This window comes from Vigna angularis, chromosome 6 (assembly GCF_016808095.1).
Source record: "Vigna angularis cultivar LongXiaoDou No.4 chromosome 6, ASM1680809v1, whole genome shotgun sequence".
NCBI classification, from domain to species: domain Eukaryota; kingdom Viridiplantae; phylum Streptophyta; class Magnoliopsida; order Fabales; family Fabaceae; genus Vigna; species Vigna angularis.
In genome coordinates, this window is record NC_068975.1 from 30,249,957 (window position 1) to 30,264,205 (window position 14,249).

A 14,249-nucleotide genomic window follows, 5' to 3' on the forward strand; every position below is an offset into this window, starting at 1 on the left:
GATTTAGAATTTAAAAATTTATTTAGGATGATACTATTCTGGATTACATAATTTATAAATTTAGAATACATTTATACATTAAAAAATATATTTTGAATTTTATAACACACAAATTTGAAATATATTTCTAAATATGCATTATAGATTATAATTTAAAATTCATTTTTAAAAATGTATTTTTGATGTCAATATATTTTTAATTGTGTTTCAAATTTCATAATAAAAAAATTTAAATCAGACACAATTTAAAATTTTCAATCAATACATAAAAGGGCATGAAGAAAGCATGGAATTTGAGGAATAGATTGCACATATATAAATATTGAAGGTTTATTTACGCAAGGGCTTTTACTTTCTGCAACTCATAATTTTTAAAATTATCATTCTATTCTTTATAATAGTAACTTCTGGATTACCTTTTCCAGAAATTTTCCATAACAAGTTTTATAGAATTTCTATAATGGGATTTCGAGAATATAATTCTTGGAACAGTATTTTTGAAATAAGATTTTCAGAATATATGAGATGTAATTTAAAATGTTCTTTTTGGAATATGCTTTTTAAAATAAAGTTTTCAGAATATATAAAATAATTTTTGAAAAAAATTTCTGAAAATATCAGATGCATTATGGAACAAGATTTTTTGGAATAAAAATTTTAGAATAAACTTTTCATAACATATGAGATACTTTTCAAATTGAGCTTTCAGGAATCCAAAGTTTCTCTCTTTTCTCTTCTTCCGCTCAAAGTGGAGAAGTTGGGGGGTGTAGATAGTAATCAGTAGGCTATAGAAAGCAAAAAACTTTAATAAATATGTACTGTTATCAAAATGGGCCACTTGACAGATTAAGACAAAAAAAATGTATCCGATCAAACTGTGATTACGGAACAACAAACTATTTTCATAAATTTTGAAAACGATAGAAATTTAAATACAAACGTTCAAAAATAAATAAATGTTTTTAAAAATTAACTCACATTAATAAAATTAAATTAATTTTTAAGTAAGCGATTTTATATATAAATTATACACATGCATATTAATTTTAACTTTTTAAATATTTATTATTATTTAAAGAAATAAACCATGTACAAGTGTATATAGGTCGGTCCACCTAAGTTCATATGAATCAGAAGCTGAACAGGTGAATTTATCAGATTTTTGAAAGCAGATTTGAAGTGAACCGATATTATTTGGAAACCTTTTTTCAAAATTTATTAGTAAAATTAAGTGTCTCACACCTGTTTCTTAAAATTTCGGACCAGTTTTACACGATTTCAAAATACATTACTTAAAAATACTATTATGCTAGCCAAATTGAACAGAAACAATTTTTATAATATGTTCAAAAGAACTATATGCTACACAATCCCAGCAAGAATAAGAAACAAAAAGTAAACAATAATCTAAACAAGGATTTCTGCTCAAACTTCAGCTTCAACATTCGTGTTCAGTCTTAAGCAAACAGCATACTACATTATTAACATGTCCTCCATTTTTGTTCTTGTTTCTTACATTATTTGCACAAGTTACATTTGAAGTGAAGATACTTACATACTGAGAAAACATTACATAGCTCATAAATTAAAAACATATAATTATATGATACAAAAAGGTTGATTGAGACCATATAGTACAGGACTATGTAATAATTTGTCCATCACAGGCAGAATTTATGGACGTGGAAGGACAACACTCGAATCAAAGTATTCATTGTCGTAAGGATGGAGGGAACTACCCTTTGTTGGATTGTTATAACTAGATGAAGTGGACCCTGATACTGATAAAATGGGGCTTGAACCGGCCAACTGCAACATGTTCTCAATTTCTTTCACCACATAATTCATTGAAGGCCTGTCAGAACTTGACTCTTCAACACACTGCAAGGCAAGATCCACAAACTTCTCAAAACCATTCAATGCTGTCCCCAATTCAATAGTAGGATCAAGAACTTCCTCAAGACCACAGAAGCCTTTTGTCTTGTCTAGAGCACCCTTGACCACTTTCACAATGTACTTCCCTCGCTCTATTGGCCTTCTTGCAGTTATCATCTCCAACATTAGCACTCCGAAGCTGTAAACATCACTTTTCTCAGTCAACTGTTGAGTCATATAATACTCTGGGTCCAAGTAGCCCTACATGAAAACAAAATTTCATTGTCAATTCTTAAAATCTAGAGTATAAGATGTTAACTTACTTCAGACATATATAGGAGAATTTTTCTGTCTCTTATGAATCACATTGAATACTGGTGTAAAATGTTAAATGGTAGATGAGGATGTACAAACCATTGTTCCTTTGACTTGTGTGGTGATATAACCTTTTGCACCGTCACCTAAAGGTTTGGAGAGACCAAAATCAGACACTTTAGCATTCAAGCGTTCATCCAGTAAAATGTTAGTGGATTTGATGTCCCTATGTATGATTGGAGGATTGGCAAGTTCATGCAGATAGTCCAGACCCCTGGCAGCACCAAGGGCTATTTTCAGCCTTCTAATCCAGTCTAATCTGATTCCAGATTTCCCTACACAGACCATAAAAGCTGTTTGTTTTAGTATATTGAAAGCAAATAATTTTTTTGAAGCTCTTTCAAAACAAAACAGTATTGAAAGACAAATGATTATTATTTAAAATAAATTAGCATAAGCTACACATGCTATACTGAGGTTGAATTGTGGATAAACATATACCTAAAAGAGTGTCCTTCAAAGTACCATTTGCAACATACTCATAAATCAGCATTTGTTCTCCTTGCTCGAAGCAGAAACCAATAAGGCTGACAAGATTTTTATGGTGGACCCTTGATAGAAGTTCAATCTCGGTTTTGAACTCCAACCCTCCCTGCATAGATTCCTTCTGAGCTCGCTTGACTGCAATTAGTTGGCCGTTGGGAAGAGTTCCCCGATAAACCTGTCAACTAATTCTTTAAGAAACTTCCTAGATGAGTATTAAAAGGTTTGGTGTTATAGTCACAAACTTGCAACGAAATCTCTCATTTTCTCTTCATGAATGAGTAACAAAACTATGTCATGCGATTAATTATGTGTACAGGATACAGGAATACAAGGTTTTCTCATTACATATAATTGAGTATGTCATCTTGATTGGCAATGGATCCATTTATGTTGAAATTTCAGGATTTTATCTTGCAAAATTTTTATCTCTCTCTCTCTCTCCTTACAGGAATACAAGGTTTCCATCACTACATATAGCCATCTTGTTTTTTTGTTTTTTATTTATTAAAACCATGTTTGGCATCATTATGAAATTTTAACATCTCAACTAGGTTGATACCTTAAATTTTCATCAATCATTTACCACCACATAAGCCATCCACAAAAGAAAGAGAGAGAAAATACAAAAAGCACGAAGGGACTGGACCAAAACTCATGCAAGAAAAAGATACAACCTCCAAACAAGTAATAAAACCTGAATTCGGAGAGACTTAAGCGATAATTGTGGAAATCATATAGTCATCTTGGTTGGCAAAGGATCCATTTGTGTTGAAAGTTCAAAATATTATCTTTATGAAAATTTTATCTCTCTCTCCTTTATTACTATATTTTGACAAGGACTCACTTATTTAATATCTAAAAAGAAAGAGAAAAATTAAAAATAAAATAAAATTGTATGATATGGAACACATAACTCAGTGTTGAAGTATATCAATATTAAAAAAAATACTGTATTCTTTCAATCCCAATGTGACTAAATCACATAAACATTGGAAGAATATTTGGGTGTGTATTGTTTGTCCATATCCACAGCGGTGCTAGAGGAAAACTTGAACCTAGAGCCTTAAAATATGTTTTTATAGGATAGTCACCCACAGAAAAGGGATATATATACTATCACCCACCATCCGAAAAGTTGTGTCAAGAAATGTCACTTCTTTTTAGCAACAAAGTTACTTTCATTTAGATCATCTTTAAAGAGAGACTATAAGAAAGGAAGAGGATTCTCCTCTGCTGCCTCTTGATTATAGACTTGGACCACAAATAGGGACTAAAAAAGAAACAGATTATGAACCCACTAAACCCACTCTAGATGCGGATGATGTAAGATTCGGGAAAAATCTTGTCTATACAAGGAAGACAACGGCCATTATGCCCATGTCCATGAATCTAATCCAACATTACATGAGGTAACTGTTTTTCCTAATCCTGTAATCTCTATTGAATCAATATTTGATTTCTCAACTGCATAGGAACTTGAATCCAGTTTGACACCAACCTAAGAGGACCTAGACATTCTAATTGTCCTTACAAAAGAGACTAGAAAATGTATCATCAAGTCACAATACCCTTTAGCCAATTATCTATCCTTTAAACATTTGTCACCCACTCATAAAGCCTTCCTTACAAGCCTAAACACTACCACAACACCTACCTCTCTGTGTGAGATTGACTGAGAGAAAATGGAAATAGACCATGAACTTGGAAATGGAGGCACTGGAAAAGAATAGTACTCGAGAATTGATTACTCTAAAAAAATGAAAAAAACAACAATAGGATTCAAATGAGTATATACTATAAAATACAAGGTTTGTGGGTCCATTGAAAGGTACAAAGCAAGATTAGTAGTCAAGGAAGACACTCAAACTTATGGAGTGGATTACTTGGAAACATTTGCTTCAATTACAAAAGCGAATACAATCAGGTTATTATTACTCTACCCTAAAGGAGATTTACAAGAAATTTCCCCCTGGATATGGTGGGAAAATTGTTGTCAGTATTGTTAGTAAACTGAAAAAGGCATTGTATGGACTAAAACAATCACCACGAACCTGCTTTGGGAGGTTTACTAAAATTATGATAGGTTTAGGTATCAAATAAAGCCAAGGAGGGAGGCCATACATTGTTTGTTAAACACATTGCGTTTCAGGGAGTAACAACGTTAGTGATGTATGTGGATGATATTACAGTGACAGGTGATGAAGCAACAACTATTGAGTCAACATCTAGCTAAGGAGTTGAAATCAAGACCTAGGGAAAATTGAAGATTTGTTAAACACATTGAGTTAGGGGGAGTAGCAATGTTAGTGGTGTATGTGGATGATATTATATTGACAGGTGATGAAGCAACAACTATTGAGTCAACATCTAGCCAAGGAGTTGAAATCAAGACCTTGGAAAATTGAGAATTTTTTAGGAATTAAAGTATCCCATTCTGAAAAGGGTATTTTTATATCTCAACAGAAATACATTACTAACTTTCTCAAGGAAACTAGTAAGTTAGCATGTAAGCCTGCAAGTACACCAATTGATCCAAATTTGAAGTTCGGAAATGTAGAAGAAGATACTGCTATTGACAAGGAAATATACCAGAGATTAGTTAGCAAACTCATATTTGTCTCACACTAGATCTCATGTTGCATTTGGAGTGAGTCTAGTCAGCCAATTCATGCACCAAACAAAGGAGATTCACTTACCGGTTGCACTAAGAATTGTGCAATATCTGAAAGGGACTTTGGGCAAGGGATATACATTCAAACGAAATGGGAATGTAAATCTTAAAGTATATACAAATGTTGATTATGTTGGGTCAAGTGTGGATACGACATCAACTACTAGATATTGTACTTTCCTTGGTGGGAATCTTGTAACATGGAAGAGTAAAAAACAAAATGTGGTAGCAAGATCCAGTGTTGAAGTAGAGTTAAAGACAATGGCACAAGAGATTTGTGAACTACAATGGCTGAAAATCATCTTGGAAGACTTAAGAATAAAGTGGGATGAACCAATGAGACTTTACTATGATAATAAATCTGCTATTAGCATAACCCATATTCCGATGCAATATGATAGAACCAAACATATTGAAATCGATTTGCATTTTATCAAAGAAAAAATTAGACTTGGTCAAATCTGCCTTCCATATGTCTCCTCTCAAGACAACCTTGCAAACTTTCTAACAAAGGGGCTGAATAGCAATGACTTTGAAAGGATTGTTTGTAAGCTAGGAACAAAAATACATATTTTTTCTAAGTTGGTAATCATATTTTATTATTCCATATTTAACTGTTTATAGTTAAACTGTATAACATAAATATCCTGAATCGTGGGAATTTAATTATATCCCTAAATAATAGGGATTGGATTATATCCTGAATCATAGGGATCTGAATACATTAAGTGTTGCTATTATATTTTCAAAATTAGTTTTCCAATTGTGTATGTTTATCTTATGTACTCTTAGCAATAACATTATTCTACTCTACCCTAATATTTGAGACTTCCCAATTCTGAATTTCCTTTGTCCCTTACGACTTTTTTCATATTGATATATTTGACCATTGCTTAACTATTATAGAGAAATGAAGTAAACAAGAGGCATTCAATACCTTCCCATAACCGCCAGATCCTATATTATTGACTTGTGAGAAGTTTTTGGTGCAGTTCTGTATCTCTTCAAAACTGAAGCACCTTGCTCCTTTCAACTGTGGGATGCTACTACTGCTCTCATCCGGACCCCATTGTTCTGCATTTTATGAAATCAAACATTTAAATAAACCCAACTCCTCAAGGATAGATAGCTATGAAGAAGGATTTAAGAATAAAGTTATTATACCAAAAGGATTATGTTTCCCAGTTGCTTTTACTGGCTTATTCTTCCGGTGGAGAGCATACACAAATATAACAAGTATTAAAACCAACAGGGCAGCACCACCAGCCGCAGCGCCAGCTATGATGGCAGTATTTGAAGATTTACTAGGTGGTATCACAGGACCTTCTAGTACTAAAGGGCAAGAAAAAAAGGTAGTCTTAAAATAGAGCGCATACTATACTTAATTTCATTACCATATAGAATTGGATTTACCTGTGTCATTCATAAAGTTTTCATAGTCATCAGAAGTAAAATAATATGGTCCAAACATTGAAGGAGGCTTGTATGTTTGGTTGCTGAGAATAAAGGCTACACTGGAAATTCCAGTTCGATTAAAACGATCTTGGCCAGATGGAAATACTTTTAAAGTCAATTCAAGGTACTGATACGTGTTCTTCCTTGGATTGCTTAAAGAAACTGAGTCAACAGGTATATCATTATGTTGAAAAGACTGCATCAGACTTAACTGAAGGGTTATATAGACAGTCTCGTTTTCCAAAGCTGAGAAGGAAGGAGCTCTGAGATTTAAGGTTCCTGTATATGGGTATGCACATTTGCATTTCGGGCTTAATGTCTGATCTAAGCTGCAGGGAACAGGTACACAGTTTTCTGGTGGCGTTGAATATGAGTTGTTAGGTGTTGTTATGGAACAATAACTCTGTGGAACTCCTGTCTCTTGGCAAATTGGATTATTCAAAAGTCTGCACATATAGAAGTATTTCAAAATAAGCCTTGTAAACAAAGACAAGAAAATATTGAAACTTTACAAAGAAATTTTTTCATCTAAGTAATGAAACAACCTGTTAAAATAAAATAATCAAACAATTATGGCATACATTATCTTCACTTTAGAAACGTCGATTTGTGGTTTAAATTCTTCAATATAATTAATCTGCAAATCAAGAAGGTCCAGTTGGTCGCTGATGGATTTGCCAATATCTAAAGTGCCATTTAGCTGGTTGTTTTTCAGCACCCTGTGGATCACGGTAAGAATTTAACTTGTATTTCATTCTACAAAAGATGAACAGGAATAACTATTGAAAGTACCATATTCAAACTTTGAGGAACAAAAAATTGCAAAAGAATACAGGTTGTTACTCACACTGTCTGCAACTGTTGCAGGTTGAACAAAGAAACAGGAATAGCTCCTTGAAGTTTTGTATTCTCCATCATTCTGTCATACAAAAGAAAAGTATGAGAATTAGGGTGTTGAAAGTCGAAACCTGGAAGAGAAATGGAAAGCTGATAAATGAAAGAGTAGGGAAAGGTAAAACTGATGGATGAAAGTTGAATTACATACATTGTCGTCAATGCTGGAAGAGTGGACAACGACAGTGGAAAGTTGGATGGATCAAAACTGTTATTGCTCATATCTCTAATTTAATTTACCAAGTTAGTCAATGATACAAAATTTGCATTCATTTTGAATTACAAATGTTATATAGAAAATAAATTTATCTTAGATAAATGAGTTACAGGTAACGGAGGGAATTCATTCCAGTAAGGTTTGGGAGGGAACCAGACAGGCGATTGTTGGACAGGAACCTGACAGACACGAAATAAAAATCTCCATCAATGTAGTTAAAATTTATCATAATTGATATTAACACATACCTAAAGAAATAATGAAAATTTGTTTGGAATATTAGTTTTTTCAACTTACAGTTCCCTAACACTTGTAAGATTGTTGATGTTCTCAGGCAAAGACCCACTAAAAAAGTTGTTATCAAAACGGCTGCAGCCACAAAATATTTCACTATTTAAAGACAAAAGAGAAACAAATTCTATTGACATTTTTAAAGTATGAGATATGGATACTCACACCACCTCCAGAGACTTAACAAGGCCAAGTGTAGATGGAATGCTTCCAGTAAATCGGTTGCTTTCAAAAAGCCTGCCAAAAACATTGTATACATTAAATTCACCATTTTCATTTGACCCTGCCCTCTCTAGCCTCCTTGTTTTGACTTGAGTCCTACCACTGTGTTTCTTTCCCTTCAATGTACAAATAAAGGCAACTACAGTTTGCCAACTTAATTTTAACAGGCGAGAAATATTTTATCTGGGTCTTTTAAACCAAAGAGAGAGTTCATTAACAGACCAATAGGGGGACTTAACTACATATATGGGTGAGAGCATTTGAAACTTAATTTTAGATGATCTTGATTTTGAAAGGAGCTTTGAAGTCGACTGATTTGTAATTTGAAACTTTTATGTGCAAAGTTTATAGAAAAATTAAGTGTTTGTTTACTAAAACTCCTCCTGACCAAGTTTACAAAAATTCCGATGCATGAAACCATATAGAGATTGATTTCCCAAAGTAATTTTTTTCCAATATGGGCTAATAGAGTCACTAACATGAAACCAATAAGGCCCTAATATAATGTGGCCTCAAGGTAAAATTCAATTGGGGACATGGCATGTGCCTTTTGTTGTTACTGAGCTTTACAGCCATGCAAAATAAATTCCAGAAAATATTGGGGTGGATCTTACACATGAATGAGAGACATTTTTGAGCTAAAAAGTTCAGCAGGTATGTTTCCTGAAAGCTTATTCACCCCAAAATGACTACAAAAAAATGGAATATATCAGAGGAATTTTGATAGACATAAAGCAAACTATATTTTAAAGAGAAAAAGCAATGCCAACTTTTGCAAAAGGCATTTCACATACAAATGCTTTGTGTTGTACATCATGTCAAGACCAGGGGTAGTTCCATTGGATATGGGGATGGACCCTTCAAGCTGGTTTTCAGCTAAGTCTAGCCAATACACATTTGAGAGATTCCCAATGGCAGCTGGAATTGGACCAGTGAATCCGTTCGAATTTAAAGATCTGCAATTGAAATAAACTTTGTTATGTTAAAAGATATATGTAGCATTAAGAATAAGGGATAGCAAAAAGAAATAGATGTATGATACTAAAAACCCAGTACATATGGGAAGTAAAAGGACTCCAAATGCTATCCTGATTAGTAGATTTCTTGGTTAAGCTAAATAAAGAGGTTTTTATACATATCTTCTAAACTAAATCAAGCAACCCTTACAGGAAGACAAGCCGTTCTAGATTTCCAATTGTAGCTGGAATAGGACCAGTGAAACCACAGTTAATAAGAAGTCTGGAAAATAAAATAATAAAGAACACTGTTAGAGTTGTTTGGTCAAGCTAAATCATACTTGAGTTATGATCTTAAGTTCTTAACAACATTCATGCTGACTTACAAGTTTCTCAGCTTTCTCAACTTTCCAATGTTATCGGGAAGTGGTCCAGTTAAATTCTTATTGTAAGACAGATCCCTGCAAAGCAAAAATCAACGAAGAACAAAGTCACAAATCCGGGAAGTTGTAACTGAAAATGAAATGAAGACTTCATGCAATACTTATATAGCGTCCAAACAGATTAATTTTCAGGATGCTCAGCCATCAACAATATTTTGGCTTATATTCCACACGTTCAAAGGACAAGTTAAGATATCTGCTCATGTCAATACTAATCAAGTATTAGGGTTGAAGCTGATCATATTTCAATCCATTTGTATTTGACTTGAATATAATGTGTTACAACAAATACCGAAGTAGAAAACTTACAAGATCACGAGTTCAGAGAGTAATCCAATATCTGAAGTAAGTTGACCAGACAAAGCCATGCTTGCTAATGATCTGAAATGGTAGCAACAAAGTTAATATCAAAGAAGAAACTTCTGGATAAGGTAGCAATTTCAAATGAAATTAAACTTTGAAAGATAAAGTACATGGAGGTAATGCGTGAATTTGTACACTCAATGCCATCCCAGCCACCGCAAGGATTTGAACCCACCCAATTAGGTGGAATGTTATCCCATTCACTCATTAGAGTCAGCAGAGCAGTGTCTGCGTCAGAAATTGAAAAGCAATAAAATTCATACTGAATCCTCATACGAAAACTTTACAGAAGGTAAGAGTGAAATCTTGAGGCCTATTTTCAAAATTTGATTCTCATAAAGTATTCAGATTTTATTTTGCAACTGAAAAACAGATTGAATATTTGTGATTTGAATATATGTACACCAAAAATGTCATCTGGATGATGAAAAAAGTATTTGATTACAACTGAACTTACAATCCTGATTTGCTGTATTTGCTTGTACAATCAACGAATGAGTGAAAAATAGTAGTAGGAATACTAAAGCTCTTTCACCCATGATCAACTTAAAGGATGACACACCAAAATTGGCTACCCATACAACTTTCTAATGCTAAATAAAAAGATCCTTTGTTGAAGCATTCAGTGCCAATCAGGTGAAGCAACCCACCACTTTACGACATCTATGGAGAAAAAGTCAACAACCTTATAGTTCTTCCTTTTACCCAGTGTTGGTCTCATATAGTAAAAAATTAAACGGATAAACATGTCGAAAAGAACTGGTATATGGTGATACAATTTAAAATAGCCGCTAAAAAAATGATGGCACATTCCTGCATCACTTGAACAAATGACCAGAAGGATTAACAACATACTAAGTCAACAAACACACCATATTAAAATCATGCTAATTTACCAAGAAAGAAACCGGCTAGCTGTGTATCATGAATAATTGTTTTTTTACCATCTACACTAAATCTTCGATGAAGCAGAAAGGTTTGGAACTTTGGCAATAAGGCATAATAAAATAGCTGTGATTGCTCACCAATGCAAAATTGACTTTATCAGGTTTTGAATGCTTCTTCGCCAACTTAACTCTCTCACTGTCTAAATCCTGCAGACAATCTTACATGTCATTATCTGGCTACAACATGTACAGAAGATATGTACTTGCCACATAGTTGACTTGCTCTTTCCCTCGTCAGAAGACTACGACACAAACAAAAAGCATACTAAAATAAGCGACAACATTAATTTCAACTTTTGTTAACGTGGAGACAAAGCAACTAAGCTAAATTTAAAAAGAAACAATAAGAAACTTCAATAAAAAAATGAAGGAAAAACTTTTGAATGGTTCTTCATGTTGCCACTGATGTTAAAAACTAATTTTACAAATATAACCATATTTTATACTTTAAAATTTAAAAACAATTTCACTCATGGAACAACACCTTCCACTTCGCACAGTTGCACTATACTCACTCGCACATTAACTTAAGAGAAAATCCAGTTTAATGGTTGGTATGGTATGTTCGGATAAGAGAATGAGATAATTCTAATGGAGGACACACAAAACCAGGGTTGCCACCGTCATTGCAGCGAGCACCCAGAAGGAACAGCATGGTTCGAATTCCACATAGAGCTTCCCTCCGAATCAGAGCCATTCCAGTTGGAGCAAGCAGTCTGCAGTCACGGCTTTTTCATGATGGCACCCAACCGCTGGGACCCTCTCTCCAAAACCCTAACTCGTCCACTCCTTCTCCACAACCCTTCTTCTTCTTCCTCTTCCCTCCTCGTTTCCATGTCCCAGCGCTCTCAATCGCTCGCCGTTAGGGTTCATGCCGTCCATTCCATCTCTCCCCAACAACAGCGTCACATCACGGTACTCAACTCTGTAAAAAGTCGTTTCTTTTCGCGCTACTCATTCTTAATTCGCTTCTTCCGTTGCGGTTGTAGGCTCGGATTTCCAGAATGCTGCGGCTGTCCCAAGCGGAGGAAAAGGCCGTGAGGGAGTTCAGACGCGTGCACGCTGATCATCCAAATAGAAGCTTCGGTGGACGGGTGTTTAGGTCTCCCACGTTGTTCGAGGACATGGTTAAGTGCATACTCCTCTGCAACTGCCAGTGAGTCGTGTCTGGGTAAAGAAATATTTTGGTCGTTAGATGTGTAAACGGCTGACAATAGTTTTGGATGTACATTTCAAATGTCAAATTCCAGTTAGCACAATGGAATTCAACTTAGTTGTGTCAAATTGGTCTTTAAAAATTACTCTTTTATGACAAGATGGTGCCACAAAACATATGCACATTACTTAGTTGTTGCCCTTTTGTATGCATTGAATTAGGTTAGAACTTTTGTTGTTTCTGGGATTAAATTGTCACGTATTTGTAGATGAGAATAGTTGTTGACCCTTTATTTGTTCTGTTCCTCACTCTGTTGGCGTGGAAAACGTTGTTTTTGTCAATTGTTGTGGTGGGGTTTGTTTGCTCTTTGCTTTCACTTTGTTTTTGTCCGATGTTGTGATGGGGTTAAGTGCATAAACAAAATCTTTCAGGTGGCCAAGGACATTGAATATGGCTCAGGCGCTCTGTGAGCTTCAATTGGAACTGCAAAATGGGTTGCACTGTAATGTTGTAGGGCCGAGCAACCCAAAAGTTGAAGCTGAAGGATTCGTTCCCAAGACACCAGCTTCTAAAGAAAACCGGAGAAAGAAGGCTCCAACAAAGAGCGCGCTACTTAAGAAGAAATTAGAGTTGGAATTGGAATTGGAATTGGAAGTGGATCGAAATCTGCAAATGGACAAAAGTTCAGACACAACCTCGCTTCCACCAGATAATGGCGATTCGGAGGTGCTTGGTTCAGATGATTCATGTTATCAGTTCCCCAATGAAGGACAGTACTTTGACCGTACTGGAAATTTTCCTTCCCCAATTGAGCTGGCAAACCTTAGTGAGAGTTTTCTGGCAAAGCGATGCAGACTTGGGTATAGAGCACGTTATATATTAGAACTTGCGAAGGCCATTGTTGAAGGAAAAATTCAATTAGAACAGCTTGAAGAGCTGTCGAAAGATGCAAGCTTGTCCTGCTATAAGCAGCTTGGTGATCAGCTCAAGCAAATTAAGGGGTTTGGCCCATTTACTCGCGCCAATGTACTTATGTGTTTGGGATATAATCATGCCATTCCATGGGATTCTGAAACTGTTAGACACTTAAAGCAGGTGCTTTTCCTGTTTCATTATGTCTATCCTCACCTCAGGTTTCCTTCTAATTTTGTCTATTATAAAAATGCCCTTGATGTGTATGAGATGTGCTTATGCAGGTTCATTCAAAAAATACAACCTCTAAGACAATTGAGAGTGATCTTGAAGAGATTTACGGAAAGTATGAGCCCTATCAGTTCCTAGCATTCTGGTAAAATTAATGACTCAGTCTGCAACTTCCTTTTTGTTCTCTGGTGTTATTTTTTAGGTGTAAATTTCCTTACTCAAGTTCTTCCAACCAGGTCTGAGATATGGGACTTCTATGAAACAAGGTTTGGCAAGATGAATGAAATGCATTGTTCTGTTTATAAACGTATAACTGCCAGTAACATGAGAAGCACTGTGAAAGGAACAAACAAGAGGAAAAGACCATCACGGATATTCCAATGCTGAAGTCCTACTCCAAAAATTCACTCTTTTATCTCTGCTTTTTGATGAACACTTTTCGTTTTGTCATTGAGCTAGTTAGCATATCTACTTCAACAAAGCTCAACAATGTTTTTGGGATCTGATGCAGAATTAATTTATTGTTTCAAGTTTGTATATACCCTCGTTTGCTGCACCATGCAGCTGTTGTCTCCGCCACCACAATCATTACCGTCACTCGGTCCTCTTCTTCTCCCCTACATTCTTTGAGAAGTTCTGGAAACTTGTTCTAGAAATTTTATTTTGAAAATTCTTTTGAAGTGCAGAAAGTAGAAGCTCATAATAATTCCTGCACCGTGTCTAACAACAGAAAGACTAAAATACCCTGAAGTTAT

At 34.8% G+C, this 14,249-nt stretch overlaps 2 protein-coding genes across 3 annotated transcripts; one reads left to right on the top strand and one right to left on the bottom strand.

The window, feature by feature from the left end:
* Positions 1 to 1,396: 1,396 nt before the first annotated feature.
* On the bottom strand, positions 1,397 to 11,851 carry LOC108343464 (leucine-rich repeat receptor protein kinase HPCA1). 2 transcript variants are annotated; one of them, XM_017581774.2, is made up of 20 exons: positions 11,711 to 11,851; positions 11,274 to 11,437; positions 10,359 to 10,476; positions 10,195 to 10,266; positions 9,829 to 9,903; positions 9,654 to 9,725; positions 9,281 to 9,442; positions 9,101 to 9,175; positions 8,430 to 8,501; positions 8,271 to 8,342; positions 8,084 to 8,152; positions 7,908 to 7,982; positions 7,710 to 7,781; positions 7,444 to 7,581; positions 6,821 to 7,308; positions 6,572 to 6,739; positions 6,345 to 6,481; positions 2,692 to 2,911; positions 2,290 to 2,525; positions 1,397 to 2,136 (listed from the first exon to the last, which is right to left on the bottom strand). In XM_017581774.2, the coding sequence occupies exons 3-20, from the start codon at positions 10,454 to 10,456 to the stop codon at positions 1,675 to 1,677; spliced, it is 2,763 nt and encodes a 920-aa protein (XP_017437263.2). In that variant the 5' UTR covers positions 10,457 to 10,476; positions 11,274 to 11,437; positions 11,711 to 11,851; the 3' UTR covers positions 1,397 to 1,674. The 2 variants fall into 2 exon arrangements, with proteins under 2 accessions (XP_017437263.2, XP_052735616.1); XM_052879656.1 differs by lacking the exons at positions 11,274 to 11,437; positions 11,711 to 11,851 and adding an exon at positions 10,706 to 10,905.
* LOC108341893 (uncharacterized) lies at positions 11,787 to 14,033 on the top strand. Its single transcript, XM_017579559.2, has 5 exons — positions 11,787 to 12,110; positions 12,185 to 12,351; positions 12,783 to 13,446; positions 13,548 to 13,639; positions 13,731 to 14,033. The coding sequence occupies exons 1-5, from the start codon at positions 11,787 to 11,789 to the stop codon at positions 13,879 to 13,881; spliced, it is 1,398 nt and encodes a 465-aa protein (XP_017435048.1). The 3' UTR covers positions 13,882 to 14,033.
* Positions 14,034 to 14,249: the final 216 nt, after the last annotated feature.

What these genes read in the sequence shown, in the direction of transcription:
- LOC108343464 (XM_052879656.1), bottom strand. Translation starts at nt 10,787, where the DNA reads ATGGGTGAAAGAGCTTTAGTATTCCTACTACTATTTTTCACTCATTCG. An exon ending in CTCTCTGAACTCGTGATCTT is followed by an intron (nt 9,904 to 10,194) that starts GTAAGTTTTCTA and finishes TTTGCTTTGCAG; the next exon opens with GGATCTGTCTTACAATAAGA. An exon ending in AAAATGTCTCTCATTCATGT is followed by an intron (nt 8,502 to 9,100) that starts GTAAGATCCACC and finishes TGTTTTTGGCAG; the next exon opens with GCTTTTTGAAAGCAACCGAT.
- LOC108341893 (XM_017579559.2), top strand. Translation starts at nt 11,787, where the DNA reads ATGGAGGACACACAAAACCAGGGTTGCCACCGTCATTGCAGCGAGCAC. An exon ending in ATACTCCTCTGCAACTGCCA is followed by an intron (nt 12,352 to 12,782) that starts GTGAGTCGTGTC and finishes AAAATCTTTCAG; the next exon opens with GTGGCCAAGGACATTGAATA. An exon ending in TATCAGTTCCTAGCATTCTG is followed by an intron (nt 13,640 to 13,730) that starts GTAAAATTAATG and finishes TCTTCCAACCAG; the next exon opens with GTCTGAGATATGGGACTTCT.